Here is a 26,283-nt window from a genome sequence, read left to right as displayed (position 1 = left end):
GTTTACCTTCATCTTCTAGACTTGCTATATTACTATCATGGACCTCGGCTTTTGTTGCACGCTAATGCGTCAGTGTCCATAGCTTATTCGTCCAAGTTTTATTGGTCCTATTTTTGCTTTTCTATTATATATATAAAGTACTGTGTACAAATTAAACTTAGATGCATGGTGTTCCATAAAAAGAGTGGCTTTGCTCTTCAAGCTTCGAGTTCTTACGGTTAGCTTATGGTCCACAGGACCTTTGTCGTCGTGGAAAAGGTGCGCATCAGACTACATAGCTAGTGCTGAACCCCAAAGGTCAAGTTCCTCCAGAGTTGACCCCCGTGACTTGAGCAACTTCCAACATGAGCGAGTATGAACGTGAAATCGTAAAATCTAGCGCACGGCTATGTACCATGAATTGGACCACAGTGTCTCGGTCGTAGCTTGGGAGTAACTGTCCAGATAAAGAAATAAATCGTGTTCAAGGCAACGCAACGACTTGCCCCGGAGCAGTCCTCGAGTAAGTGGTGATGACAGTTCCATCAACAATGTATCGCTCAAACGCTTGGGGAAAGGAACAGCGGTCAAACGGGTGAAACAGAATCCCCCTCCCATGGAATACATCTGGGGCGAACTTGTGAAAATTTTATGTTAATGTGTTAACCTGGAAAAAACACTGACAGCTTGTGTTGAATTTGAAAGGGTATACATAGATCAATAGGTCAAGCAGGGCTCAAGAGAGCCCAAGAGGCTGTTACCCTATATATGAGTAGTACGTAAACAGATCTCCATTGACCCTTATCGACTCCCGCTCGTACGCCTGAGTGCAACCATGGTGTAACAGGTTGCAGCTCTCGGAACCGCTGCTGAATATCCCAAGAATATCCTCTATGTTGGGTTCAAATCATGTGAACTGAATGTTTAGTATCAATAATCAATACACGGACCTGAATGAAGATGATAACCTAGGATTACTGCAATGATCCTGACGGTAGCTTGACGACCGATCCAGGATAGTCCAGGATGTACTTACTACTGCTATGCATCTTGTCAAAACGGGAAGCTGGGAAGATGCAGGAAGACGGTCACAGACTCACAGCTATTGGTACATACTATATGACAGCATATCCGGACCTGTTCTGCCCCCTTCGGATAAGTACTATTACCAATCAGGTGCTGCCGCCGAGATACGGATTCAGACAATTTATATTCATACCTCGGAGAGGTCCTTCTCTGAGGAATCCTTTCGTTTTGTTGATCCTAATTTCCTAATGGAATTTGACCACAGGCACATGATAGGCTACATACGCTCTTATGGACCACATTCAAAACCTGACGGATAGTACCATAAGAAGAAGACATAGTAATACAGCCGGTACGGACCTAACACGAGATTTCTTCTTTTTCAACTAATCATTCGGTGGTCAACTTGAACGGACACCTACGTACGCACAACTCCCACTGCGGGATTTCGCATCTTCGAAGTCGGAAAGAATGGTGGTCAATGTTCGCAGACTACAACCCGTTATTTCATCCGTTGCGCCTGAATATCAGGTTCAGCATTGAAGATATAACCTACATTACCCGAATGATGCGGAAGTGAAAGAAGTTTTGGAATACCGGGCGCACGAGAACAATATCACAATACTACTGTTCGTTCCTTGGTCTCTTGGTCATAGTTGATACTCAAGAAGTGGCTGTGGATCTTCATAACCTGTAAAACAGACAAAAGTGACAGAGTTTGACAAGAAAGATACGTTACATCGGAAGTATGCGACGCCGACGAGACACAACAAACTTTTCCATGCAGACGTCCTCGATTGTGCAGAGGACAGAAGAGGACAGACGGCTTGGTTTAATCTGAAATATGAAAACTGTTGGTTTCATTCGAATCATATCATACAAGCGAAGTACGACTCGATACCGCCTCGGGATATAAGTGAGCGCTTGCAAAAGCACAATATCGCATACCAAGATTACCTTCTGTGACACCACAAATGGCAAACACCAGCCCATATGGAATACCCCACAACCGTCGTAAAACCACCTACGATTACTAGTTCCCTCCATAATAGCCGCGTTATGGTATAGATTCGTCTCATGTGATATTTCGGTCCAATCAGACCTCTGAAATCAAAGAAGTAAGGCAGTTGTTGGATATGGATGTCGACAACATAAAGACATACACGGACGTCGCATTTGAACTCCTATCGATATCGTCGTACACACCGGGTTTGAATTCTTCCCTTGATACCATGAACACCAAAGCACCTCCATCCGGAACCCAGAATGCCGCCCCACTGCAAGCGGGGTCTGATTGAGTCGCCGCATAGAGGATTGTTCTGGCGATTCTAGGAACGGGAGCAAGAGGAATTCCTGCTAGTTGCAGTCGAATGACATTAGGGACCATGGAAGTGGCTGAGAAATAGGAAAATCAACAGCTTATGCTTGTCTCGGTGAGTAAGTAGTAAGGGCTCACACATACCTGCGAAGAAAGGATGGATACTAGTGATGCGAAGACCTCTAGATACGAAGGAGGCATCTAAAGAGCGCATCAATCCCAGAACAGCATGTTTCGAAGCGGTGTACATTGGCGCTTTTGTTAATGCAGTCCATGACGCTGTAGTATAGTGGGGTATCATAAGCTAGAAGAATGTTATGATCTAAGACAGCTTAAGTTTACCCAATGAACCTAGGAGAACGACGGACTTCAAGGATGATGATTCAGAGGACATGTCTTGCATAGGTCGATTTAGCTGTAGATAATGTTGGGCAAGGTGAACGGCTATACGCTCAGGATATATATGAGTTGTAAATGGATCGAGTAGTAAACGAATGTAACTGTAAAGAACACCGGTCAAATTCACGTCGATTGTTGTAGTCAGCGGCTTGACTGGACGTCCTTCGCTGGGATTATACATCATACGACCGCCAATTTCGCCTACACCTGCGTTGGCAACCTGCAATTTTAGCGGTTCTATATGGAAGTATACACAAAAACCTATAAAATTTACGCACTACTATGTCCACTGAACCGAATTCTTGAATAGCGAGGTCGTACATTGCTACTACATCCTCCCATATAGTGACGTCGCATACGCATCCAACCACCTCCCTACTAAATATTAAGGATCTATGTGCAAGGAATGAACCGCAGCTACCACTCACCCTTTGATGCATCGGATCTCTGACACAGTTACTTCTACGCCAGACAAACTCTTGTCAGCGACCACAACTTTAGCCCTGTTGAAAGTTCTGAGTCCGAGCAGACCATGAAGGATGAGGAAGAGGCAAACCCATATGATGCGAATAGAATGGCTGTTGCTCGTCCTATACTTGCCCCGGCACCTGAAGAGCGCGTTTGCTCTCTGCTCAACATAAAAGAAAGGGTATATTCTGCACCAGTAATAATGACCGTCTTCCCTTCGACTCTTTCGTGATATTTGGAGAGTGTTTCGTCTGTGATGACCCCCATGACAAGAGCTGGGAACTGCTGGGAAGCTTTTTGCTGATGAGAATAAATGTCTATCGTCCATGCCAGCGTATAAGAATTGATGTATAGCCAATCCGAAAGAGTATATGTGTAGCCGGCTTGCAGAACGAAGAAATGGATGACTATGGATGATGCATTTGGGTCTGGAGAACGACTTCGAAACAAGGATCATCTTTTATGTATATCTTTAACGATAAGATAAGTATCTTATCTGGCATCTGAGCGCTAAACCGAATTTTTCTTTCCTCCATAATGAGGAATAAATTGTCCAGAAAGCGTGTTCCCTCAGTTTTGGCAGGCTCGTCGCGCAAAAAACTCAAGGTGGAGCATGATGGTGCCGACAACCTTCCTTGGACCACCGTTTCGCGTCCGGTGGAAACTGGATTGGACGGCGACGATGGAATTCTGGAGTTGGAAGAAGTAGAGGGTGTCGAGATTACCTACGAAGAGACTGAATCAGGAAGGGTTGCTAGATTCAATGTACGCCGAATAATAACTGGTCTGGGCTCCGCAATCGGGCTCACCGAGTCATTAGTTTATCGGCGTCGATGAGGCCAGACGGGAAGAAGAGAAAGCTGAATCCTCCGAGGAGCCTGTCACAGGCGAGAGTGAAGTTGATGTGGTCGTTGAAGAAGAACACTTTGACTGTGAGTGCTATCGGCTTCGACATAATGCTAGTATTTATTCATAACAGCAGAAAAGTTACTGCCAAATTGGCATCCTTATAATCTTCATCCCCAACTCACCAGATGTCTTCATCATAATAAGTTTTTAAATCCTACGCCCATACAAGCCGCAGCTATTCCTCTTGCTCTCAAGCAGCGAGACGTCGTTGGAGTTGCTCAGACAGTCAGTTTTCTTGTTGATTTCATTATTATCGCACTTAAAACTAGCAGGGATCTGGTAAAACACTGGCCTATGGTCTTCCTATCCTTCACAAGCTGCTATTGGCAGCACCACAAAGACCTTCGTCCAAGCACCGTCCAGTACAAGCACTCATTCTAGCTCCGACTCGTGAACTTGCACTTCAAGTTTCGACTCATTTGAACGCGTGTCTCAGCACTTACAAGGATCCCATCGAGATTGAACACGTCAACAATAAACACGATGGAAGATCAAAAGAGCAAAGGAAAGGAACAGAACAAGGAGACTTGAAGTCTACCGCCAAGAAACCGCCACCCACTGTCAGCGCAGCGGCGATAGTAGGTGGCATGTCCGTTCAGAAGCAAAAGCGCATTCTAGATAGGGGTGTGGATGTGCTTGTGGCGACTCCGGGTCGCTTGTGGGATATCATAGAGGAAGTGCGTTATGAACTTGATCCCTACGCTGCATTCTCATGATGTTTTTCAGAACGAGACTCTGGCCAAAGAACTGAAGCGTCTGAGGTTTCTCGTTTTGGACGAAGCCGACCGCATGATTGAAGCAGGTCATTTTGCGGAGTTGGACAACATCCTTCGACTTACTTTACGGGAATCCCTGTAAGCATTTGTGTTCTCGATTTACCTTTCGCCATCTTTACGAATGTTTAGGGAAGATCGAATACCGGACGATGTTCCATCCATACATGGTGAGCCAGGGTTCGACGTCCAGGACGACAAAGAGAAAGTTGCTCGAGACCAGATGCAGACATTCGTGTTCTCCGCCACGCTCAGTAAGGATCTACAAAAAAATGTCAAGAGGAGAGCGAAACCGCAAAGATCAAAACATCCTCAAAAGAATAACAAGCCAGCGTCAACACTTGGTGGGTCACAACGAATCACAGAGTCTTCTCACCTATAATTTACCATCGGCAGATGATCTTTTGCTACGATTGGACTTTCGCGATCGCGACCCCGAAGTCATAGACTTGAGCCCTGAGGGCGGTGTAGTCTCCACATTGACCGAGGGTAAAATTCAATGCCTTTCCGCGGACAAGGTGCGGTTTCTTACTGTTTCGCATGTTCCGTTTTGCCTGTTTCACTTTCATCATCTGCATCTCCTGATATCTTCATCTGTTCCCTTCCATAGGATGTATACCTGTACTACTTTCTCTTACGATATCCCGGCCGCTCTCTGGTATTCCTGAGTTCGATAGATGGAATCAGACGTTTGTCACCACTGGCGGAACTACTGAATATCAAAGCATTTCCATTGCATTCCCAGTTGGAGCAAAGGCAAAGACTGAAGAACTTGGATAGGTCTGTACTACATTCTTGTTCCACGTTGCTTTGCTTTGGATGTGGATGTTGTTATGTTCATGTATTCTTTTGGCTGAAATTACTGTCTACTGACGCCTGGCTTCTTTCTCCCTCAGATTCAAAAGCACCCCCAACTCTGTCCTTCTCGCGACGGACATAGCCGCCCGTGGACTTGACATTCCCAGTGTTGACCACGTAATCCACTACCAAATTCCTCGCTCAGCAGACGTGTATATCCACCGAAATGGGCGAACAGCCCGAGCTATGAGGAAGGGTTTCAGTATGTTGATGTGTGCACCGGATGAACGCAAAGTTGTTAGGGCGCTATTGGGGAATCTTCGTCGACGTGAGCCGCGTTTTTTTGTACTTGCAGTACGTCGGTTACTGAGGTATATCATAGAGGAGGATGAAATCCAAGAAATGTCTATTGACCTTGGTATGCTTGACAAACTCAAAGCCCGGGTTCAACTCGCTCGAAAAATTGAGACGACACATCACAAATCTAAAAAGGCAAAACATGAACGGACTTGGATGAAGGAGACCGCAGAGGCAATGGAGATTGAACTAGACTCTGATTTCGCCAGGTATGTGTCAGCATCATTCTTTTCTTTCAAACATTTTCATCTTATCTGCCAGTGATTCCGACGGTGATAACCCTAACAAGCGTCAACGCAAAGCCGACCAAGCCACGGCAGCTGCCCTGAAAGCTCAACTCAAGCAGATGCTCGCTCAACCACTTATCGCCCGGGGTATTTCTGCTAAGTACATCACATCAGGTAGTAATCACATTGTAGACGAGCTAATCTCAGGAGAATGTAAGTGATCATTGCTTTCCAACTAGTTCGGAGACTTATTTATGTCGACATCCCATTTATACAGACAACGAGAAGATGCTTGGGGTTGGGGTTAATGATGCAGGCAGCGACCTCGGTAAAGCGAAGAGGAAGAAGCGGGACCCAAAGGCGGAGGACTCCAAAGGGCTTGCTAAAGATGTCAGCGAGGTAGAGTGGATGGGTATTGATATTGATCATGCTATGAGTACATAACACCAAATTTGGGCCATTTTAGAAACTTGAACGAAAAATTGAATCAAATCAGCCAGAAGAAGAGGACAAAGGTTCAGATAGATTGTTACACGGCCCCACCACGTTGATGGTGTGGTCCCATAAACGAGTACCAATAATTATCTATATAATATCAAATGAAGGGGGATGCTTGAAGATAGATTCAAGGATAGACTGTATTTTGGAACTTGTCGGTGCCTTTAGGCACCTTAATTTCCACCAAGTTGTGCAGGGGTCAAAGCATCATAAGTTGGGCAAAGTTGATTCCAAGCGTCTGACGTGCCAGTGATGTTAACGGCCAATGAAGAGTTTCAAGTTCTGAAAACGCTTACCGGGGACGGGATTAACGGCGGCGACGTCCGGGGCATCCTCAGCAAAAACAATGGCAAAACCACTGGCGACTCACTGGTCAAAAGGTGACCTCAAAGCAGAAGAGAAGACTCACGCTTCCAGATGCCAGTCTATGTGACTGTCGGATAAACCAATATGATGAAAACGTATACTTAATATTGGATTCATTTCACTTACCAGTGAAGGAACCCTTAGAAGTCATGGTCAGTAGGTTTCAGCAGGGTGGAAGATGGGCTTCACTCACATGGTCCAGCATTATCAGTAGTAAAACGAATGGTTACATTGTCAGTAGCTGCACCAGTAGAGACGACATCCCTGCGCGGAGGGTTGATATAGTTATACTCGGTACTTCCGGCACTTCGGACCACGTCAAATGTGTGCTGAAGACAAACATAAGTTGATATTCATTTAGGACGCCAGCGAGCCACGCTTTACCCCGTGAAGATGGAACGGATGCTAAAGTGAATAGGTTTAGAGACAAGCTGGAACTCGAGCGAAGAAATCCATTGCTTACAGGACCTCCAACGGCTGCAACTGCAACCGTATTAAAGCTCAACTGGATGACCGAATTCAAGGGCAATGTGTAAACAGAGCCACTGGGTAGAAGTTCGGCTGTGGATATTGTGAGATAAATATTTCAAGTACTGGAATCAGTCGACGGCTACCTGCTGTAGTGGCTCCGCTGAGAATTTGAAGTAAGACAGAGACTGTAGGGGGTACAAAGGATACCCCGTTAATCTCGAACCGTCCTCCAACCTACAGGTAAGGGTTAATGAAGGTTCTGCTGGACATATCATATGCACGCACAAATGATAAGACCAGATTCAAGTCAACATTTACGCCGTTGGCAGTTGCATTTCCAGGCTAATAGCAGATCAAGAGTTTGTTCAAGGTGAGTTCACCACATTGACTCACAGCACCGGGATTTTCACGCGGCTGACCAGGTATAATGAGCAATAGGAAATAGAAAATAGTGATTATGAAACTTACCACAAGGCTTGTTTCCTGTAAAAGGTTGGCAGAAGTCTGGGTAGTGACCGGATCAGCAACAGGGGCGCCAGAATAACGCAGAATCGCGCTGTTTATACCCCCAGCGAAGCCGGTATGTCCGTTGTTAGGATTGGCACGAATCCCTATGTCGGGGTAGATGTTTGCAAAGCATGCCAGACGTGGCAAATAGCATATACGTACAATAATTATCAGCAGTTTGATTTGCAGTGAGCTATGTGCCAAAGGTCAGACTAGCCCCAGAGCTACAGGTTCAAATCGCAAGCTCACAATGAACGAGTATCGTTGAGCTGATGACATTGAACCATCCATGAGTGAATCCCTTGGGACATACAGGACACATAACTCACCAGCGAAAATCTGGATGGAATCAGCGACAATGGGTTCATGATTAACACCATCAGCTTCAATGACCTGTATTCAACTGTGAGCCAACCCAGACTGAGATTCGTAGACACAACGCATCGCGTACAGTAAAGGTGTGCCCGTCAATCGAAAACAAGAAGTTCGGATCACAAGATATCGACACCAAACGAAAACGATAGCTGATCGAACGAAGAATTAGAATCCACAAGGTCGAGAGTTCCTTGCTCACTGACCGACTACCCTGCACGACGTTGACTACAGCAAAGGGTGCATCGGCTGGACCGTTGACGGATCGTCCTGTTCAAGCTGTTCACTATACATTCGCACTTAACAATCGATAAAAATTACCTAGGCCATTGATGAGAGTAGCGTCCGAGGTCCTAAAGCCAGAGTCAGGGAATCAAATCAATCAACGTCGAAATACATACGGAACAGCGCCAGCTTGAGGGGCGGGAACGTCTGATAAATCATGGCAAATGTGAGATTGGGAACACACAACATCAAGAAGGATTGAAAACTTACGATACCTAGCAATTCAAGGTTCAAATTGGCCGATGAGAATCAGTCTCAAGTGAAACAACGTACCAGTCAGCGAGTGTGATGACAGTTGAATCTGGGGGCAGCATGAAATTTAATTGTAGGGAAAAATAAGAAAACACACCATCATCAACGTCGTATAGGTCAACGTATGGATCTTGGGGGTCATACACCACCAAGGGTCCACGCAATCCATCGCAATATTGAGTGGCTGTTTGTTGAGATACTCAGTGAAACGCTTAAACGGAAACGGGGATCAATCAAAAAATACATACATAGGTGACTGTGATACCAGAACTGAAGATTCTTTTAGGAAACGATAAATTCGCTTATCGGACGTAACTTACAGTCTGAAAAAAAGATCAGCTCCCAAGAAGTAAAAAAGCATGAAAAAAATGTGCATACCCCAGCTTGGTCCGGAACATTGAAATTGTACAGGAAGGAATCATTCGCGGCGATAGGACATTGATTCACAAATGCTCTAGAAGAGTGCCAGTTGAGAACAAGTATATCCTGGTTGATAATACATACGGTCTAAGAGAAAACCAATCACTGGTGAATGAAAGAATTGCAGGGAAAAGTATTTGCATACCCGTCTGCCCAGTTGGTTGTTTTCTGAAAAAGGCCGTGCCAATGCTAGGAATAGGGACGATGAAGCTACCGCTGTCAAATCGTGCTGGAGTGACATACAATCGAAGTGCTCAAGAGCATCGTTCCGTTAGTGAGCTCATCAATCACATTGATCTGGAAATTGTCGCCCTAGAATTTTATACGGATATCAATGCGCGGCAAACAATGAAATGGCTGCAAACAGAACAAACTTTGTTACCCGTGATGAGTGGTCCAGGAAAGACGCCCTCAGCAAGGACACCAGAGCGGTTGAAGCCGTCAGGTTGAATGAACGAGTTCACGATATGCAAGTCAGTGACAGGACCGATGGCGGCCAAAGCCCCACCAATCGGTCCTAACAGCAGGAAAGATGAGAAGTAAAACATGGAAGAGACGCGGCGAACGATGGTGAAGAAGTTGATTGAAGACAAGACGGGGAAAAGGTCTGAGGCTTTGGAGGGAAATGGTACCGCTTAAATATTTTTGGGAAAGGATATTCGATGGCTAACCATGCCGTCTGATTAGAGCGTCAGGTTTACAACTCGATAATAACGGATGACTTGGACTCCCCGGACTTCATTGAGTGCCTGGATCTGTCGAAGAAGAATTCATGGATTTTGTAACGTGAGAAGCTTGAAGGATTTGAGGACAGGAAATGCATAGGGGAAGCTTCTTGATTTTTAATTGCTGACTGGGTACGATTGGACATTTTGATTCTATAAGTGGCTGGTAGTTGGAATCGGGCAGTTTAGCCCTCTTCCGAGGAACGTTCACAGGACTATATCCACTGAGTGCCCTCGGCATGAAATGTACTGAACGCGTTAGGAGAGCTGCCACTATCTGCTGTACAAATAGTAATATCGCGTACCAAAGAAGCCGCGTATGTATGTTCGCCTTTATCGGTATGAGTCAGAAGAATTACAGGCAGGAACTGGCTATCCATCCATCCTAAAAGACCATGAGAAGGCTGATGAGGTTTGAGTTGCAACCATTTTCTGAGCGGCACAAAATTTAATCGTCTATCGATTCATATCTGTCGTTCTTGAATGCAACCACATAGCAGGTGGGACAGAGCATGAATGAAATATCGATGTCATATTGTCAAGGAGAGTGACATGTCACCACATTTTCCCGGATGGTTGTGATTGGCGCGCGCTTACGCGTCACGAAGAACCAAATTCAAACCTTGAAAGCTTGAACTTGAGAAAGGAAAGGGAAGTTTATTACACGGCTCGGTCCAAAAGCTGAACGCCGGTTCCAGGGATTATCCCGGTGGAACATCGTCCCTGGAACCATTGAGGGATAAGAGGACGACCTCACAACTGACGATTCACCGACGATGCTGTAGATATTATTTACTTTGAATATGTTTATGTTCACTGCATAAACAAAACAGAAGAGCTTGGGCGCAATGCACGAGCATGTGCATCAGTATTATTGCTTACCTCCCCGCTCCGATTGGCATTCTGCTCGGATAGCAGCCTAGAATAGTATGCCATGTTTTCCCACCACGTCGAGCTCGAGAAAGAATCGAAAGATGTTCATTAAAGAATGTATGGTTCCTTCGTCTGCAAATCTCTCAGGATATCCGGATCCTCAGAAATCAAGAATCAGAATTTGACTAGAACTGTCAAACTCAGGGGAGAATCAAAGGTGGACTCAAGAAAATATACATTCAAGTTGCTGTTTCACTATCATTCCCTATTATCGCTCTCTTTCGGTCCCGAGCTGGCAATGTACAGAGTCAGGTCTAGAAAATTGCTTACTGAATATGAGCACAGAGTCTGATTGAAGCTGGGGTCAGGACAACTTGTCCGTTGAACATTCGCAAATTCTTACGCCCCACTATACTATTGCTCACTGAGAAGTGGGTCATGATAGCAATAAACATGAATGTCATTAGAAAGGCTTGCATACCTTGACTTGAGATATGAAAAATATATTGAGCAGATATCGTAGAAACAAATTGAGCCATATACTTGTGTCAGTAGGAGCAGAAACCGTCATGCAGTGAATTAATTACGGAAGCAGGGTCCAAATCAGGAAATCATCAGGAAGTGGGTCACCCATTGGGAACAGACTCCAAAGGTCATCCAATATTCAATTAACCCCAATTCATGCTCAATATAGGTGCATTTAATGCTAGGACTATATATTATGTGTTTGTGTAGACAAGGAGTCGAAGCAAAATATAACCCCCCAAGTGCTTGTGTCAAAAGTTAACCCATCAAGTTTATGCTGAATATGGTCGGCAACCCACTCGAAGTCATTCTATGGAAGGGAAGCATAAAATCAGTATGAAAGATAAGTTTGAGAGATATTGCAACACACTTGAAGCGCTAAGATGACCAAGAAACCCAAACTTCGAAGCACAGAGAATAATACAGTTGGATAGCCCATTGAGGGATTTTCAGTGCGGCGGCCACGGTCCCAAGGTAGCAAAAATTTTCTCAAAATTTCCTGGTTAGACATAGGAGGTCTGAGTATTGTATCCATCGTTTGCTCGAAATTTGAGAAGATTCAAGAGCCTCGTTTGGGAGATATGGCGGCTGCTTTTTTGAGGTGCCCGAAAAATGATGAATGTTTTGTCGAGCCATTCTAGGTGACCATGAAAGGACAAAGAGATATCATAAGGAAAGGCAATATGCTTGTTAGGTGTTTCTGAAGCGATATGATGAATTTTGAATGTTGGAACAGGATAGCGGCTGAATGAAGTGTCGATCTCAGCTAGGAGGGGGGAGAGAAATAGGAAAATCATGTAATTCGGCTGACCTCTCCGAACAATTTATCCACTGTTTCTCATTCCACTCCTTGTTTACATTGGATTTGTGCTGAGCGCATTGTTCGATGCTACTTCACATGACATACATCAAAGTTACTGGCCAAGATATGGATTACAGCCTAGAACTACCAAATGACCCACATCCCAGTGTGACCCACTTCTAGGGGGCCAATAGTACCCCGAATCAAATCGCTTGTCAGAAAATGTCCAACTTGATCCTGTCTCAACCGTTCCCTTGTTTCAAACGCTGCGCCACCAGCGAACAGTGAGTTCATATACGTCTTCAGAAATTTGTTCACGCTGCCGCTGTGGAGTGACGAGTTTCACGTCGTAGCATTTGATAGCGAGGCAAGGTTGGACATGAACTGCGACAGTCCAACGTCTGTCAGACTCAGGGAGTGGAGCCTTTTGATCTTTTCCAGACAGATAATTGGCGAACAGACTCTAGGTTCTAGTTTTCTTCTGGCTATAGGAATGCCACAGCGTTTGAGGATTTTGCGGAGAGCTTTTGTAGCTGCCTTGCTCGCCGACTACTTACAATGGCATTCCACAACGTCGCGAAAAGCGGATCTTCGCTGTCCGTTGAATTTTTTCATTGATAAGTAGATGATATTTGGTTTTGATCTGAGTACTTCCCGCATAGCTGAAATTACCACCACGTCGGCGTTCGGAAGCCCTGGTAAGACACTTCTAAGTTCTCTGCGCGGAGAATGACAATAGGAAAATACCTCGAGAGCGTATCTCTTTTCCCCTTCCCTCAACGGGACAGTCTCGATCGTCCTTGTCATTCTTGCTTTAACCAAATTTCTGAACACACGAACAAACCTCCAGCTGGACGCACAACATTTTCAAGTCATAGCGACTCGGAGTAAAATTTTTCGAGGTATAACTGCTTCGAAGTTGCAGGTAGAAAACGAGGGAGCGGTAGCGTGCTATACTCTTCAGGTCAAGCATACGTGTTCGCATGCGAAAGCCTTTTGACCATCGATGCTTGTACATATTCAAGTTGACCTTTCGTGTTCCGATAACTTTCTGACATCCGATACGAAAACGACGCGAAGAGAACGCTGTGGCAAAAAAGATCAAAACCCATGCCTGGAGCAATCTTGGGCAGGTACGCGTCCGACATTCGGGAGAACACACCAGTGACCAGTAGCCTTGAAGAAATCAACAAGTTGAAAGCCAGTGCGCAGCAGTGCACGTACTTACAAATTGTAGTTGCCGAATCACTCGTGTCACAGAAAATCAATCTCCAGAGGGACATCCGACAGGCGGGAAACCTAGCCCATGTGGTGCAGTGCCAGGCGGATGAGTTCTGGAGGAAAAGATTGGCCAAGGTCCTGGCAAAAGGAATTCGAAGGATTTGGGATCTTCTCCATGGCGAACAAGGGCGAACATTTGGACTTGAGGTTAGTCCAGAAAAGGCATGAACAACAGGTCATACTATAACCCCATTATTCAAGTTCAAATCAAGCTGTTCGTTTGTGCAAATTTAGTATGACCGTATATTTGTTACAATTTTAGCTGCTACAGTTCACGGATCGGAGTCTCTGCGAGGGAATTTTTTGTTCAAGGAGTGTTCTAACTCAAAATAAGTACCTGAGCTTAGAAAATGATACCTCCGCCTTTTCGAAGGGATCAGTGCCCATTGTATCCAAAAACCGGAATTATCACTCACCATCAACGACAATATCCACACCATTGATATACCTTCCCGCCTGTTTGCTGCAGAGTAAGATTACAGCGCCACTTAGTTCCTCGACATCACCCATTCGGCCCATGGGGTTTCGGTCGGCCCATATTGCCCGGCTGACAGCGAGCCCAGCACCTTCGTTGAGGATGGTGTCCATATATCCAGGAGAAAGAGAGTTAACACGGATACCAAAGGACGACCATTCGGCTGTAGACAGTGGGACAAAGGAAGAAGCAGAACAAGTATTAAACAACGGAAAGAAATCATCACTAAAGACCGTACCGGCTAAAGAACGAGTAAGCTGGAGCACAGCAGCTTTGGAAGTATTGTAAGCGACTTGGGGCTGAGGGAAATTGACTCGATGTCCGGAGATGGATGCCGTGAAGAGGATGCTACCGCCTGATTTTTGAGCTATCATTTTCCTGATAGGATGAATCGGTAAAGAGGAAGGAACGTAAAAAAAGACAACCTACTTCCCAACAGCCTGCGCGCAAAACCAACTCCCAGTAACATTCACGTCCATCACCCGTTTCCAATCATCTGCCTTGAGCTCATGCGCATGCTCACATCCCACTACACCAGCGAAACACAGTAGCATATCAACCGCACCAAAGTCTTCAGTCACAAGATCGACAGTTTTGTTGACCAGCTCTTCGTCCCTCACGTCCACGTTATATGTGGCGATCTTGGCTTGAGGAAAATCCTTTTTCAGATCATCGATGGCGGGGGTGGACGTAGCATACGACACGGGAACATCGAATATGGCAATTCCTGATGCTCCGTGTTCGAGAAGAGCCCGGATAGCAGACAACCCAATGCCGCCTGCACCAGTGACAATGGCGTTGCCCTCGATGGCAAAACGTCGTCGAGCTCGTTCGCTAGGTGTGAACTTCTCTTTTGGCAAAGGAAGTGGTGCAGTGAGTGGGTTTGATGCTTGCGAAAGCGTCATTTGCGCTAAGACGCGTTTCGTCAGGTCGTTTCGAGCATCGGGGTTGGTAATGCTGGCCATTTGTGAAGAGGGTTATAGAGGAGATAGATGTAAGAACGCTTTATCCGGAGTTATCGAAACATCAGGAAATCGAGCTGACGTTAAACCGGACGCAGTTGGCTGCAATTGGTTGCTGAATGATAGTCGATCATCAGAAAAGCCTCTAGAAATTCGACTGCGAGAGAGTTGAAGCGTTCTCAACCTAAGCGCTGGCACACTTTTCGGGCGCTTAGAGACGTTTGCTTCTCACCATGAGGGGTTCTCCGAGAGAAATATCTCTATGGAGGTTTGGTGACGGCTCATGGTCCTACACGCTTATACCAGAGCCAGATATCAGCACCGAACTTGCACGTCAATCTGATGCTCGAGCACACGGAACCACGCACTGTGTTTCATTCCAGCCGAACGGACTTGAAGAAAACTGGAATCAAGATGTACAGGTATGTCGTTCATGAATATACTTTGCCGAATGGATCGGTATGGAAGCTTCGTGCTATCTTCGATGGTGAGTAAAAATTCATCGAAATCTACGTCGGCTACACTATGTAGCAAATTAAATCGAAATAATTACTTACGATGCTACTCAATACTAGGACATATGGGATACGATACAGTAAACCATGTCGCCGAACACCTATCAACAAAGGTCCAAGATCGTCTCAATAACGCTTTCCCCAAGCTAGATCCTGACTCAGTGTCCTCCCTACTTGCAGAAGTCATCACAACTGTTGACGATTCTCTGCTAGTGGATTTGCTCTCCGGCATACCTTCCGAAAGCCAATTATCCTCCCTTACAGAATACGAGGTCCAAAATATCCTCGGCGGTGATCACCGTAGTAAGGTCTTGCGTTCTATGCAAGGAACTACTGTGATTATTGCTTTGACGAATCCTGATAATGAAGATCTTTGGGTAGCCAGTTTAGGTGATAGTTATGCTGGTAAGTGCAACCCACTTACCTTGGATTTTTTCATCGATAAATCAGGATAATAATAATAAAAAGATACTTCTTTGTAGTTCTGGGAATACAGTCAAGCTATGACGATCGACGCGAATCAATGTTTCTGAGCTCTTATCACAACGGTCTGAACCCTCGAGAAAGAGAGCGGCTCATACGAGGACATCCAAATGAACCAGAAGTCTTGTCTCGAAATCGCGTTTTGGGTGGTCTCGCGGTGACTAGAGGTAAGCATCAGCCTAACCCCCCAACGTCTACGTCTAGTTCAACATGCGTGTAATCATGTTAGCGGAGACTACCCATATAAACTTCCCTCAATTTACACCGATCGAGTATTCCTACACGCTTCGCAGTCTCGGAATCAAAGAGAGTTAATCAACTCCGTCAACAACCGAAATCTAACTCCACCGTACATCTCCAATGTTCCAGACGTGAAATACGTCGATCTCAAATCAAAGAGACTTGGCGATTCACCGTCTAGACTGAATACTGACAAAAAGGGGAATGATATAGTCCTTCGTATGTGTCTCTTGATGTGTACAGATGGCTTGGTCGATTTGTACGAAGACGAATTGGAGACCAAAGAGCCTCTTGATATTTTTCAGAGATGTATGGATGTCGCATGTGCTGTGCCAACCGCCAGGTATTGTAAAACGTCAACAACAGATCATTGCGACAATGTTGCACTCTCAATCCTCCGAGATGCATTAGGGGGAACAGACATTGAAAAGGTATCTACTATGATGACGGTAGAAATGCAGGACAAGTGGATGGATGATACTACAATTTTGTTTGAATTTCTATAAAGTTTCAAACCGATGTCGTGAATTCAACGAAATAACACACTGTACTGGCAAATTACTAGATACCGAGCTCAAACTCGTTTCTCCCTTGAGACTTGACATGTCCATCTTCAAATTCCTCTTCGCAACTTTCCATCCGCACTGTAGCATGGATCTGAGAGCCAATAGTACCCGAGTATAACACCCCCAAGACGGCCTGAAAGTCGCGGTCTCCTCTGAAATGGAATATCGAGCGTCGGAACTTATCCGCGATTCTTTTTCTGGGCTGTCTGAGTTCAAGACTTGGAAGTTGTTGGAGAAAGCGTGAGTACGTCCACGGAAATGTCATGATCGGTGAGAGGAAAATGACAGGGTATATGATATAAATGGTAGCATATAATGGTACACATTAGACCTTCAATAAATGTGAGCTTCGGTCGAAAGAAAACGTAACACAGACGCACCGGTTCCGAGGTATTGTACACTACTGACGGTTATCTAACCCAATTGTAGGACATCAAGCCACTGTCTCTCCACTAGCACTCCACCACCACCATATCTTGCCCATTATCCACAGCGACAAAAACGCTCCTACAACGTACATCGCCACGCGCCAGCTTTTGACACCGCCTGACGTTAACCCAAACGCATGAGCTGCTCTTCTCGATGATTGTGTGAGGGAGTTGGCGAAAGAGGTAAAGGTATTTGATGTGTCGTCGAGCATGAGGTTTTGTCGTTCGACGTCGTCGTGAATGTCTGTTGTTACCTGAATGGTCGTTAGGAGAGTTTATATCGAGTTATTTGCTCGGACTCACCCCTCTGAGCGTCCTTATTTTTGAGTGTAGATCGTCCAGACGTTGATCATTTTGTCGTTCATACGTGTCTTCGACACGGTCGCGAGAGGTAGACATTTCCAATGGGGTTAGCGGGAATAGAACGATTCGTCATCGCACGGCGCTGTTGGATTGCTCACACGATCACATGGTTCCTTGCTCGTGAGCGCTTGTTTATGAATCCTTCAGTAGACGGCTCCAATATCTTGATCAAGGCCTTTGACTTTTCATGGTTATCAAACTTTCCCAATCTGTTTCATACCGTCGAATGGTAAATCCAAACAGAGCGACTTCGAGCGGAAACGAGCATGATGTTGTCGCGCAAAGGACTGTAATAGATACTAACTTGAAAGAGGTAATGACTTGAATCCGAACATGCGCGTACAAACAAGTATTGTTCAAGTGCATAACAAAGGAGAGAAATAATGAAAGGCATTTCGGCCAGATTCTTCAGACTGTTTCTGATAATATTTCCTAGCAAAAAAGTGCCAAACGGATGGGTTCAACAGTCCATCCCACTGAGCCCACGATTCTTGTTCCACATCATCAATGGGATAGTCCATGAAATGTACAACAAAACTGTATATCGTTTCGAGAAGCTCCCTTGTGAGAGGCTTCCGATCTTCACGAATCACAATACACTCAAATATTGATGAGTTAAGTTAAATGTCGGAAAGGCGAAAAGGACATACTTCTCCAGGGTGATCGGTAAGTCTCCATCTGTAACAGTAGGTGGTGTGTGTTGGATGGAACGTCAAGGTAGTAATTAGAGATTGCGTAGAGAGGATGAAAAGAATACACACCGTGCTGGAGCAAGACCATTCGATGGATCGACTCTCAGTTTCACCGCTATCTCATTAGGTCCAGCGGTGGAGCTTTCACGCATCACACTGGTACGGTAGATTCTCAATGGTATCCAAATTCTCTGCGTAAGAGGACACAATTCGCCTCTCTCGAAAATCGGATGGGTAGTAGAGCGGCCAGGGTCAACCCGACATAACTCATGTCGGAAATAATCAGCAGGATGTCCAATTCTGGGAGGGTCATTCCAATTTTGAATGATTTTAATGCCCCAAACCTCCTTCGGGCTGAATGGTCTGCACATTGGTCGGTGTACAGGTGAATGCCTAGTGAGACATTCCGAACACTGTACGAGTATCAGTCGTATGAACTAGCTTTGCCAGGTGAATTTGAGGATAGCCCACGCAGTAAAAAACTGATCCACATCCACACCATGAACCTCGACGGAAGGCGTCGCGGGAAATGCATCTGCCACAATAAGGAGCTAATGTGTAGTGAACGTTAGCAGGCATGATAAGAATGGGGAGGATTAAGGCGCACCATTTATGTAGGCAATGAAATGAATACACCGAGCTTGCTGAAGCGTGTGAAATGAAGTTCACGACACTCACCCCAATGTAGAGAGAGACTCACGTACGCCGTGAGCATAATGAAGTCAAAGAAGATGATAAACTTCATTAAATCCTATTTGCGGAAAGGATGTTGTATGATTTGTCCACGAAAACGTATAAAGGTATCGGTTCAAGGTTGATTGGGCTTTGGAAGCAACCTAGAAGATCATCTTGAAGGTTGTATAAGCTGACCTAACCTGATATCAACACGGCCTGGTGTGCGTCGACGTTGAGGAGATAATGATACGTGCGTGCGGAAGAAATGAATCATGACTCTTCCTGTATATCCGAGTAGTGCCCGTTCACACAAATTTGAAGCTAATTTTCGATTTTCGGGTCGAGTATTTGCGCAGAGTAGCACTTGGGAGACGCTGGGAGACGTACTACTAGTAGTAGAAGGGACGAGCTTCGGTGGCCGGCCCGGTATTTCCTCTTCGCAACATTCGTTCACCTCCCCAGGCCAACTACGTAGCTCAGGCTAACACTGGGCTACCACATCTAGATTCTACATACCGTACTCTTAAGACGCGCAATCTTTTGATTCTTTACTCGAAAAATAAACATGAACGCGAACAAGGAAGCTGAACCTCAACCTGACAGACCACAAGTCCAGAAACTAGAAGGAATGCGAAAGAGGCCATTTTACATCATTGGCGCAGATTATAAAATAACGCAGAAAAGTACCTGGAGAAATATAGTGAGCTTTTGCGCTGTTTGCGCGAGATTCAAACTAATCTTGGGTTTTTTTTTTGGCATAGGGTTTGGGCGTCACTGGTGTCGTGGTCTTCTCCACTTTTGCTATGTATGCATCGAACAAATACCTCGAACAAAGAAGAAAGAGAGACACGGAAATATATGATGGAGGTCAGTGTAGCGTTTACGTGTTTTCCCCGTTATCATCGATTGGTTCATCCTATCACCTTCTTTGAACTTGCACCTAGTAATTAACATTTCGTACATTCACAGTGATAGCTCGTCAAAAATTTCTATCTTCCTCATCGGAATCAAAATTATGAAAGTCGACTTTCGATTCCGAGAAGGTAATAGCCATACGGTCTGAGACACTCTGATGCCATATAAAAACCGCCCAAATTGGGGAAGAGTCAACCACCATCCCTCAACCTTATTGCAGCTATCCACGAACAATGTCTGCAACATCTCCTGTTCGCGGAAATACCACTGGCAGCTCAGGACCTTCGAAACTGCATCCTAGAACTGGTCGGGTGTGTATCATCAATGCGCTGTCTATACCACCAACATTAGGCTAACTATACTCGCCTTTAGAATACTGCAATCGCCATGGCCTTCTTGGTTTCTGGCTTTGCCGGATTCTTTTTCAGTATGAAAGTTCGCGACGACAAAAGAAGGCAGAGTGGCAATATGCCCCAATGTGAGTTCACCGTGCGTTCATACTTTCCTGTATAACTTTGTTCCCCAGATGAGCACACAATCTCCAAACGCCCTGGCGAATATCACCTGCATGAATCTGATTCCTCGATTACGAGGGCAGTCAAGCTTCCTGTTTACACGCACGAAGCCCAGCATCACGCTCGCACTCCCGGATGGAGCACCTCGCCCGACGGCGTTTCTCACTCTCACCACATCCATCAACCTGCGCCACAAAGAGGAAAAGGAGATGGAAGCGGACATGTATACACGAAGAAAGTGTAGATCGCCTTTGAACGCATGCCATTCTGGTCAGCCATGTTTATCCTACATGCCACGGACTCGTTCATAAGCTATAGTAGTAGTACAGTTCATACATATATATCCGTGAAATTGCGCATGGTGTTTAATATACAATAACTCAGGTACTTATGATGATATCCTGAACGCTAACTCAATTTCTAGGTAGGTGTTCGTGCATTCACGATTACGGTCAATTATTTTGAACCATCGGTCCGCGCTTTGAGTCAAACGGTCCAAACTCTTCTGTAACAATCTACTTGTAAAGTTTCGTTATAGCTTGCCAATTCGTCTTCGAACGGGTTCCCAATCCACCCGTTCCACCTGTGAAATAAACGTAAGAGACAATATGCGGAAGCTCAAACCGGAATTTCCAACGCTCACCACCTCCGGAGTCAAATCGCGAATGCTAGCAGCCCCCAGAAGTCGCATAGATATTGTGATTTCGCGGCGGAGAATGTCTAGCTGTTTGATTACACCGGCTTCACCGTATGCCTAAGAAAAAGCGGACATTATTTGACTTAAGCCCATAGAATATTCCACGAATCTGGGAGCATACACTTAGAGCGTAGAGGAATGGTCGTCCCAGTCCGACAGCTGTTGCTCCTAAGCAAATAGCCTTGATCACATCTAAGTTCAAGAAAGGTACATGAGCAGGAAAAAAACGGGCGACGAAGATTTTCACCTGTTCCTCGTCGTATCCCACCTTGTGACAATCATTTAGGTGAGCTTACTCCCGTAAGTATACAGAAGACCTGCAGAAGACCGTACCATCGATATATACTACCCCGACGGATCAGAACCAAAATATTCTGTGACATGGGAAACACTGACCTTCGAGTTTATCAAAGACGTCAGGTCGCTGCTGACGAATTCTGTACAAAACCTCGAGGGGAGGCAGGGAGCTATGGAATACATTGCGGACTATTGAGATGTCGCACAGTTGTGGCTCCGAAGCCAATCAGACGTACGATTCTAATTGCCGACCTAGCTAGGAGTCAGAATGTACAGAATGTGTTTGACCAATCCATACCTCCGTGATTTGACAGCAGGATACCTTCAACTCCTGCCTCAGCAGCTAAGACTGCATCCTAGAGGGATTTGTAAGCTGCGAATAGGTGAGGTTAACACGCAACATACCTCTACGCATTGGATACCTAGCCAATGAGCATCAGTAAAAGTTACGACTACGATACATTTAGAAACGAGCCTTTCAAGACAATAGGGAGTTTGGTAATGCTACGTAGCCAGGGTATAGTCTCCTTCCAGCTCAGGTCTGGGTCGAACACATTCCTGCGATTAACAGCACTGGACCCGGAAAGATTTGTCGTTGCTTCTGGATCTCCTTCAACGTAATATTGAGTTTTTCCTTCCTGTTCCTCCATGACCCACAGGCTCCTTACATCCTTCTCTCGATTACCAACGACCACCGCATCCACAGTGAGAAAAATCGCTTTATACCCCAATTCCTCAGCTTCTCGTACTACCTTGGCAGTTGCAGCCGTGTCGGTCATTTTGTAAAGTTGGAAAAAGAGGGTTTGGGAGGGAAGCATTGCGGCAGTTATCTGTGCTCGAGGGATAGAAGCGAAAGTGCAGACCATTTGAATGATGCTGGCGTTTCCGCACGCTCGTGTTATGTTGAGTTCACCTGTAATGTACCAGTAAGATCGGTGATGGAATAGACTGCCGCGAGTGATCAAGAACCTTCTGGGTGACCAAGAATCGCCTGAGCAGCCCCCGAAACGAACACAGGGAGAGAAGAATCGTATCCCAATATCTTTGTAGAGGGATCGCAACTTGAGACTGGTCGCATCACCCGGGCATGAAAGAAAAACCTATCAAACGCCCTGGCATTCTCTCGAAGTGCTGTGAATGAAGAAGAGAGAGTTATAAGCTCCCGGTGCCAATGCCAAAAGGTACTCACAAAATTCGTCGTCAGTCCCTGCTGAATAGAAAGCTTGAACAGGATACGGAAGCACTCTTTTTGCGATATCCTGACAAACCGACAATCATGAATCAATAACTAAGGATGAACAATGAGTTCGAAGAGGTGCTATTGCGTACCTCGATATTAGCCAAGTTCAGTACGCGGTTCAAGGGTGGTCTTCGTTTCATTTCTCGTTCAACCCTCATCTCATCTTGTGTTCGTTCTACGGGGACGCGATCCTTTCTATCAGTAGTATTTGTAGTCGTGATCAGCGGCCCAAGGCACTGAGAGGGTGAAAGATTCTTTTGGATCGTATCTGGTGGGTGTATTGGGTCATATGCAGAAGTTGCGTCACCTCCAGCGTATTTCAGAATGATACTAGGGCCTCCAGGGTGTATCTGCATTCCGGGAGTGTAAGAAATCGTCAAGTACAAGCGAAGAGATAAGAGACGGAACGCACCGACAGGAATTCAGTTACATCGTAAACTTCATTCTTAATGATTATCCAGCAAGAACTAGACATTTGGGAAGAAAGATGAGTAGATCATCAAGGTACATAGACTGACATAGACTGACCTTGCATCGTCGTGCTTTGCGATCTCTTCTGTCGTGCAATCCATGTCAAACGTTGCTTTTGGGAAAGGAAGTATTTATAGCCTCAAATGCTCAGCTGAAATTGCCGTATGAATAAAGACGGTTCACATGAACAATTGCAGGCAATACGCTGTAGCCCATGGCAATAGACAATAGGACACATGCATGAAGCCAACCATAACGGCGCGTGCGCATTCGGACGGTGGGCTGAGGCCGGTTCTCTTGCAAGAGCACCTTGATTTCTTACCAAAATATACTGAACGTTTGCGGGAAGTTGCGGAGTCGGGGATCATTCCGACTATCTTTACCACCTGACTCAGTGACTGGTCACTATGCAGCACCACATTCAGTCACCTTTCCAGCCAAAAATCAAGCTTAGTATCCGTCAACGTTATCGAGACGCTGTATAATTTGAACAGCCCAGACCAATAGAGGTAACGAATGCGAGGTCGACCTGATCACCATCAAAATTAGCTTGGACGAATTGGCCAGCGAGCGGCGGAGAAAACGTTGCCTTATCAGATTTGATTTTGGACTAGAAAACGCCGTTGAACGTCCATGAAGGTCTATCTATGATCATGAGCGCTCACTGTGACCAGCGACAAGCGCTCTGAGAATTTCGACTAGAATTCTTTTAAAGTTTCGTTACCTCTATATAATCTAACTCAAAGGTGCTTGCTCGCTTCCCTTTACTGTCATGACCATGGCTACGTGGCTGACTGCTTTCGCCCTCATCTTTCTTAGCTTAGTAGAACACTCGTCGACTGTGGAGCAAAAACCGCTTTCGAGTGTTTCTCAATCCTTGCATTCTGCTCATTCTGAATTACAAGACTGGTCGAATGACCATGAATACTGGGACGTGAACAAACCATCTGCCGATAACTCTACCGCAAACCTCGTGTTCTCGACTGCCAGTTCTCTACTACAATCCATCCCTAATTCACGGTATCGAAACGGTTAGTATTATACGTGCTAGTTCTTGTATTTTTCCGACTTAAACTGTACAGGGCACACCATCATTCCCGGGATCGTTCAATCCGGGACCATGCTTTATCACGGTCGAGGAGATTCGGACATCCCTACCATGGACTGGGTCGCATTTGAGCCTGAATCGTCTTACACTTTCTGTCGAATATTCGGTGGAGCTGAAAACTGTTGGCTTCATAACTTTGTGGTTGGCCGTCCTCTTCGGGTGCTTTACTTTGATGGATCTGGTACAGCGCTAGCGGCATTCCCCCAGGGCTCAATGGATAGTCAGGATATCTTCGCTTGGGGCGAAATCAAGCCCGACATGGCCCTGGACGAAGGATCAAGGATTCACAAAATGTGCGAGTGGGCGTCGAAATTGGGATTGGATGGGTTTATCAGGTAAGTTTGCCAACGGGTAAGTATATGATTACGGCTCTAATTTGTATTCTCAGGACTGGCGTAATTTAGTGAGCAGGATACTAGAGATCCTAGAGTATGAATATTCTCAGCCTGAACGTTTTTCAGCGAGATAATGCTCTGCAACTTTGGATCGGTGAAGCTCGTCTCTTCTCAGCATTTGAAATCAACGCCGCCGACTTCAACATACATGCCAGCGCCCTCGGGACCTATGAAGATACCATCATATACAGTGCCCATAACGACCTTTGACGCAATTCAAACACTAAAACTCCTGGGTCCTTTCGACTATTATCCTGGCTTAAGTCATGTTCAGCTCGACCTGACGCATTTTGTGTCGTTCTACGACACAACACTAGCTCCGTCGTTGATTGCTGTTCGTTCTGGTAAACCTAGATTGGCCCATCGTTTGCTCGGTATCGATGAGGATGATATTGTGCGGGTGAGGAAGTACTTGGAGGAACAAATCGCAGAAACACCGTGGTCTTCTTTGCAGCTTGAGGCCGTCGAACACGGTATCGACTGGCCTGCTTACCTACATTCCATCATCAGCCTGTACGGAAAACCCCTCGAAGACATCTGGGTCATCATTAACTCTACCTGGCCCCAGTCCGATGTTCAACCAAACAATCAGGATACGCAAGTGAAGACAGCTTTCCGACTGATTGAGTACACTGTTCAGCGATCCATCCTGTACTCTGTCTCCTGTCGGGAACGCTTCCGATTTTGCTTGGGCTTCTCCCGTTTACAAAGAATGTGCATTGTCCCACACTTCGTCCATCTCAACCACGTCACGTACAAAGTCGGAAGCTCTTCTACGTAATGCGGTGGAAGGAACGACGCGCGAACTATGCCGAGCTTTGACTAAGATGTGGGCCATGGGCGTCCATGAGGGGTTAAGTTCCCTTTTTGACTCTCCAACGTCATCCGCACATCCTCTTGTACGGAATGCAGTTTTGGATGCCTGGAAACTCGAGCTAGGAAATTTGATACAATGGCTTGACTGGAACGTTTGGATTAGGTGCAAGCCTGCATGCGGTGAACAGGTGAATATGAAAGCTCGCTCGACTTTGACGAATTTATGTTCTATCTCTATATTCTAGGAACTGTGTCACATCCCAAATTTCCCTTTTAGCGTAGGAGACGTTTCGCTGCCAGTTTGGCGTGAAGACGACCCAAAACCTCGGTGCTTAAGGACTGTACCTCCCTATATTTATGTCGATGATTACTAGCTCAAAATATATCCCCAATGGTAAGTCAGACTTGCTTATTCCCTGACTCTTGCTCATTTTCTAGAACCTTAGTAAATGTTTTCGGGACCCCTCGCAAGGTCTAAGGGTAAATAGCAAGCACTGTGAAGTATGAAGTTGTGTTCCTCTTAGTCCAACTCTTCCTTGCCGTCTTACAAAAACCGGTTATGCTGTTCTTATGTATTCTTACGCCGAGGCTCTGATAAAGTTGTCCAAACCCACGACTTTGACATACCATAGTACCGGCAGCTGTGAAGTTGAGCCCGGGATATATTGGCATTGGAATGTAATGATATGGCTCAAGCCTCGAGTAAGGTTATTAACTATGACGGGGGCTTGTCCTGAAAAGGCCTTCAGTATTACTCACTCAACTCAGAACTTTTCGACATCTTATTTCAGCGCTCCCG

The 26,283-nt window shown here is 45.6% G+C and overlaps 10 protein-coding genes across 10 annotated transcripts; 4 read left to right on the top strand and 6 right to left on the bottom strand.

Annotated features, from left to right (window-relative positions):
- Positions 1–2,203: 2,203 nt before the first annotated feature.
- C8R40DRAFT_1006360 (uncharacterized protein) lies at positions 2,204–3,457 on the bottom strand (the record flags this gene model as incomplete). Its single annotated transcript, XM_046222809.1, has 8 exons — positions 2,204–2,400; positions 2,468–2,602; positions 2,666–2,767; positions 2,825–2,942; positions 3,001–3,097; positions 3,151–3,225; positions 3,279–3,330; positions 3,385–3,457. Coding segments are annotated over 8 exons (849 nt in total), but the record flags the coding sequence as incomplete, so codon positions are not given.
- A 270-nt stretch (positions 3,458–3,727) lies between these two features.
- Positions 3,728–6,698, top strand: C8R40DRAFT_1177833 (P-loop containing nucleoside triphosphate hydrolase protein; the record flags this gene model as incomplete). The annotated part of the gene is made up of 12 exons (XM_046232747.1): positions 3,728–3,955; positions 4,011–4,122; positions 4,170–4,324; positions 4,372–4,776; positions 4,826–4,953; positions 5,005–5,216; positions 5,269–5,390; positions 5,483–5,652; positions 5,769–5,998; positions 6,053–6,236; positions 6,289–6,467; positions 6,532–6,698. 12 exons carry the CDS (start codon positions 3,728–3,730, stop codon positions 6,696–6,698), a joined length of 2,292 nt encoding a protein of 763 aa, XP_046079567.1.
- Positions 6,699–6,925: 227 nt separating this feature from the next.
- C8R40DRAFT_1177832 (laccase 1) lies at positions 6,926–9,973 on the bottom strand (the record flags this gene model as incomplete). The annotated part of the gene is made up of 24 exons (XM_046232746.1): positions 6,926–6,990; positions 7,049–7,110; positions 7,162–7,185; positions 7,245–7,257; positions 7,312–7,447; positions 7,503–7,523; positions 7,582–7,679; positions 7,733–7,823; positions 7,875–7,931; positions 7,983–8,003; positions 8,058–8,200; positions 8,259–8,289; positions 8,346–8,365; positions 8,426–8,489; positions 8,548–8,620; positions 8,675–8,738; positions 8,790–8,821; positions 8,870–8,900; positions 9,027–9,054; positions 9,103–9,189; positions 9,384–9,459; positions 9,571–9,614; positions 9,669–9,737; positions 9,800–9,973. 24 exons carry the CDS (start codon positions 9,971–9,973, stop codon positions 6,926–6,928), a joined length of 1,524 nt encoding a protein of 507 aa, XP_046079566.1.
- A 3,892-nt stretch (positions 9,974–13,865) lies between these two features.
- On the bottom strand, positions 13,866–15,186 carry C8R40DRAFT_839198 (uncharacterized protein). The gene is made up of 4 exons (XM_046236402.1): positions 14,536–15,186; positions 14,345–14,484; positions 14,048–14,269; positions 13,866–13,994 (listed from the first exon to the last, which is right to left on the bottom strand). Exons 1-4 carry the CDS (start codon positions 15,069–15,071, stop codon positions 13,975–13,977), a joined length of 918 nt encoding a protein of 305 aa, XP_046079565.1. The 5' UTR covers positions 15,072–15,186; the 3' UTR covers positions 13,866–13,974.
- A 115-nt stretch (positions 15,187–15,301) lies between these two features.
- On the top strand, positions 15,302–16,812 carry C8R40DRAFT_1177830 (phosphatase 2C-like domain-containing protein; the record flags this gene model as incomplete). Its single annotated transcript, XM_046232745.1, has 5 exons — positions 15,302–15,490; positions 15,537–15,555; positions 15,644–15,988; positions 16,066–16,233; positions 16,271–16,812. The coding sequence occupies 5 exons, from the start codon at positions 15,302–15,304 to the stop codon at positions 16,810–16,812; spliced, it is 1,263 nt and encodes a 420-aa protein (XP_046079564.1).
- Positions 16,813–17,305: 493 nt separating this feature from the next.
- Positions 17,306–17,699, bottom strand: C8R40DRAFT_1163966 (uncharacterized protein; the record flags this gene model as incomplete). Its single annotated transcript, XM_046230433.1, has 2 exons — positions 17,306–17,554; positions 17,604–17,699. 2 exons carry the CDS (start codon positions 17,697–17,699, stop codon positions 17,306–17,308), a joined length of 345 nt encoding a protein of 114 aa, XP_046079563.1.
- Positions 17,700–17,825: 126 nt separating this feature from the next.
- Positions 17,826–19,433, bottom strand: C8R40DRAFT_1134887 (putative zf-MYND domain-containing protein). The gene is made up of 6 exons (XM_046229327.1): positions 19,056–19,433; positions 18,963–18,999; positions 18,827–18,906; positions 18,425–18,768; positions 18,314–18,341; positions 17,826–18,262 (listed from the first exon to the last, which is right to left on the bottom strand). The coding sequence occupies exons 1-6, from the start codon at positions 19,098–19,100 to the stop codon at positions 18,020–18,022; spliced, it is 777 nt and encodes a 258-aa protein (XP_046079562.1). The 5' UTR covers positions 19,101–19,433; the 3' UTR covers positions 17,826–18,019.
- Positions 19,434–20,178: 745 nt separating this feature from the next.
- On the top strand, positions 20,179–20,704 carry C8R40DRAFT_1074822 (uncharacterized protein; the record flags this gene model as incomplete). Its single annotated transcript, XM_046226768.1, has 3 exons — positions 20,179–20,256; positions 20,318–20,423; positions 20,472–20,704. 3 exons carry the CDS (start codon positions 20,179–20,181, stop codon positions 20,702–20,704), a joined length of 417 nt encoding a protein of 138 aa, XP_046079561.1.
- Positions 20,705–20,992: 288 nt separating this feature from the next.
- On the bottom strand, positions 20,993–23,266 carry C8R40DRAFT_1163964 (FMN-dependent dehydrogenase-domain-containing protein; the record flags this gene model as incomplete). Its single annotated transcript, XM_046230432.1, has 12 exons — positions 20,993–21,043; positions 21,104–21,214; positions 21,279–21,349; positions 21,405–21,425; positions 21,554–21,643; positions 21,753–21,810; positions 21,916–22,367; positions 22,424–22,585; positions 22,644–22,713; positions 22,784–23,044; positions 23,107–23,161; positions 23,223–23,266. The coding sequence occupies 12 exons, from the start codon at positions 23,264–23,266 to the stop codon at positions 20,993–20,995; spliced, it is 1,446 nt and encodes a 481-aa protein (XP_046079560.1).
- Positions 23,267–23,937: 671 nt separating this feature from the next.
- Positions 23,938–25,962, top strand: C8R40DRAFT_1177826 (uncharacterized protein; the record flags this gene model as incomplete). Its single annotated transcript, XM_046232744.1, has 8 exons — positions 23,938–24,196; positions 24,248–24,608; positions 24,662–24,676; positions 24,735–25,235; positions 25,309–25,672; positions 25,730–25,812; positions 25,859–25,878; positions 25,931–25,962. 8 exons carry the CDS (start codon positions 23,938–23,940, stop codon positions 25,960–25,962), a joined length of 1,635 nt encoding a protein of 544 aa, XP_046079559.1.
- Positions 25,963–26,283: the final 321 nt, after the last annotated feature.

This window comes from Lentinula edodes (genome assembly GCF_021015755.1).
Source record: "Lentinula edodes strain Le(Bin) 0899 ss11 chromosome Unknown C8R40scaffold_70, whole genome shotgun sequence".
NCBI classification, from domain to species: domain Eukaryota; kingdom Fungi; phylum Basidiomycota; class Agaricomycetes; order Agaricales; family Omphalotaceae; genus Lentinula; species Lentinula edodes.
The sequence above is the reverse complement of the archived record's forward strand: the minus strand, read 5'-3'. Positions and strand labels throughout refer to the sequence as shown.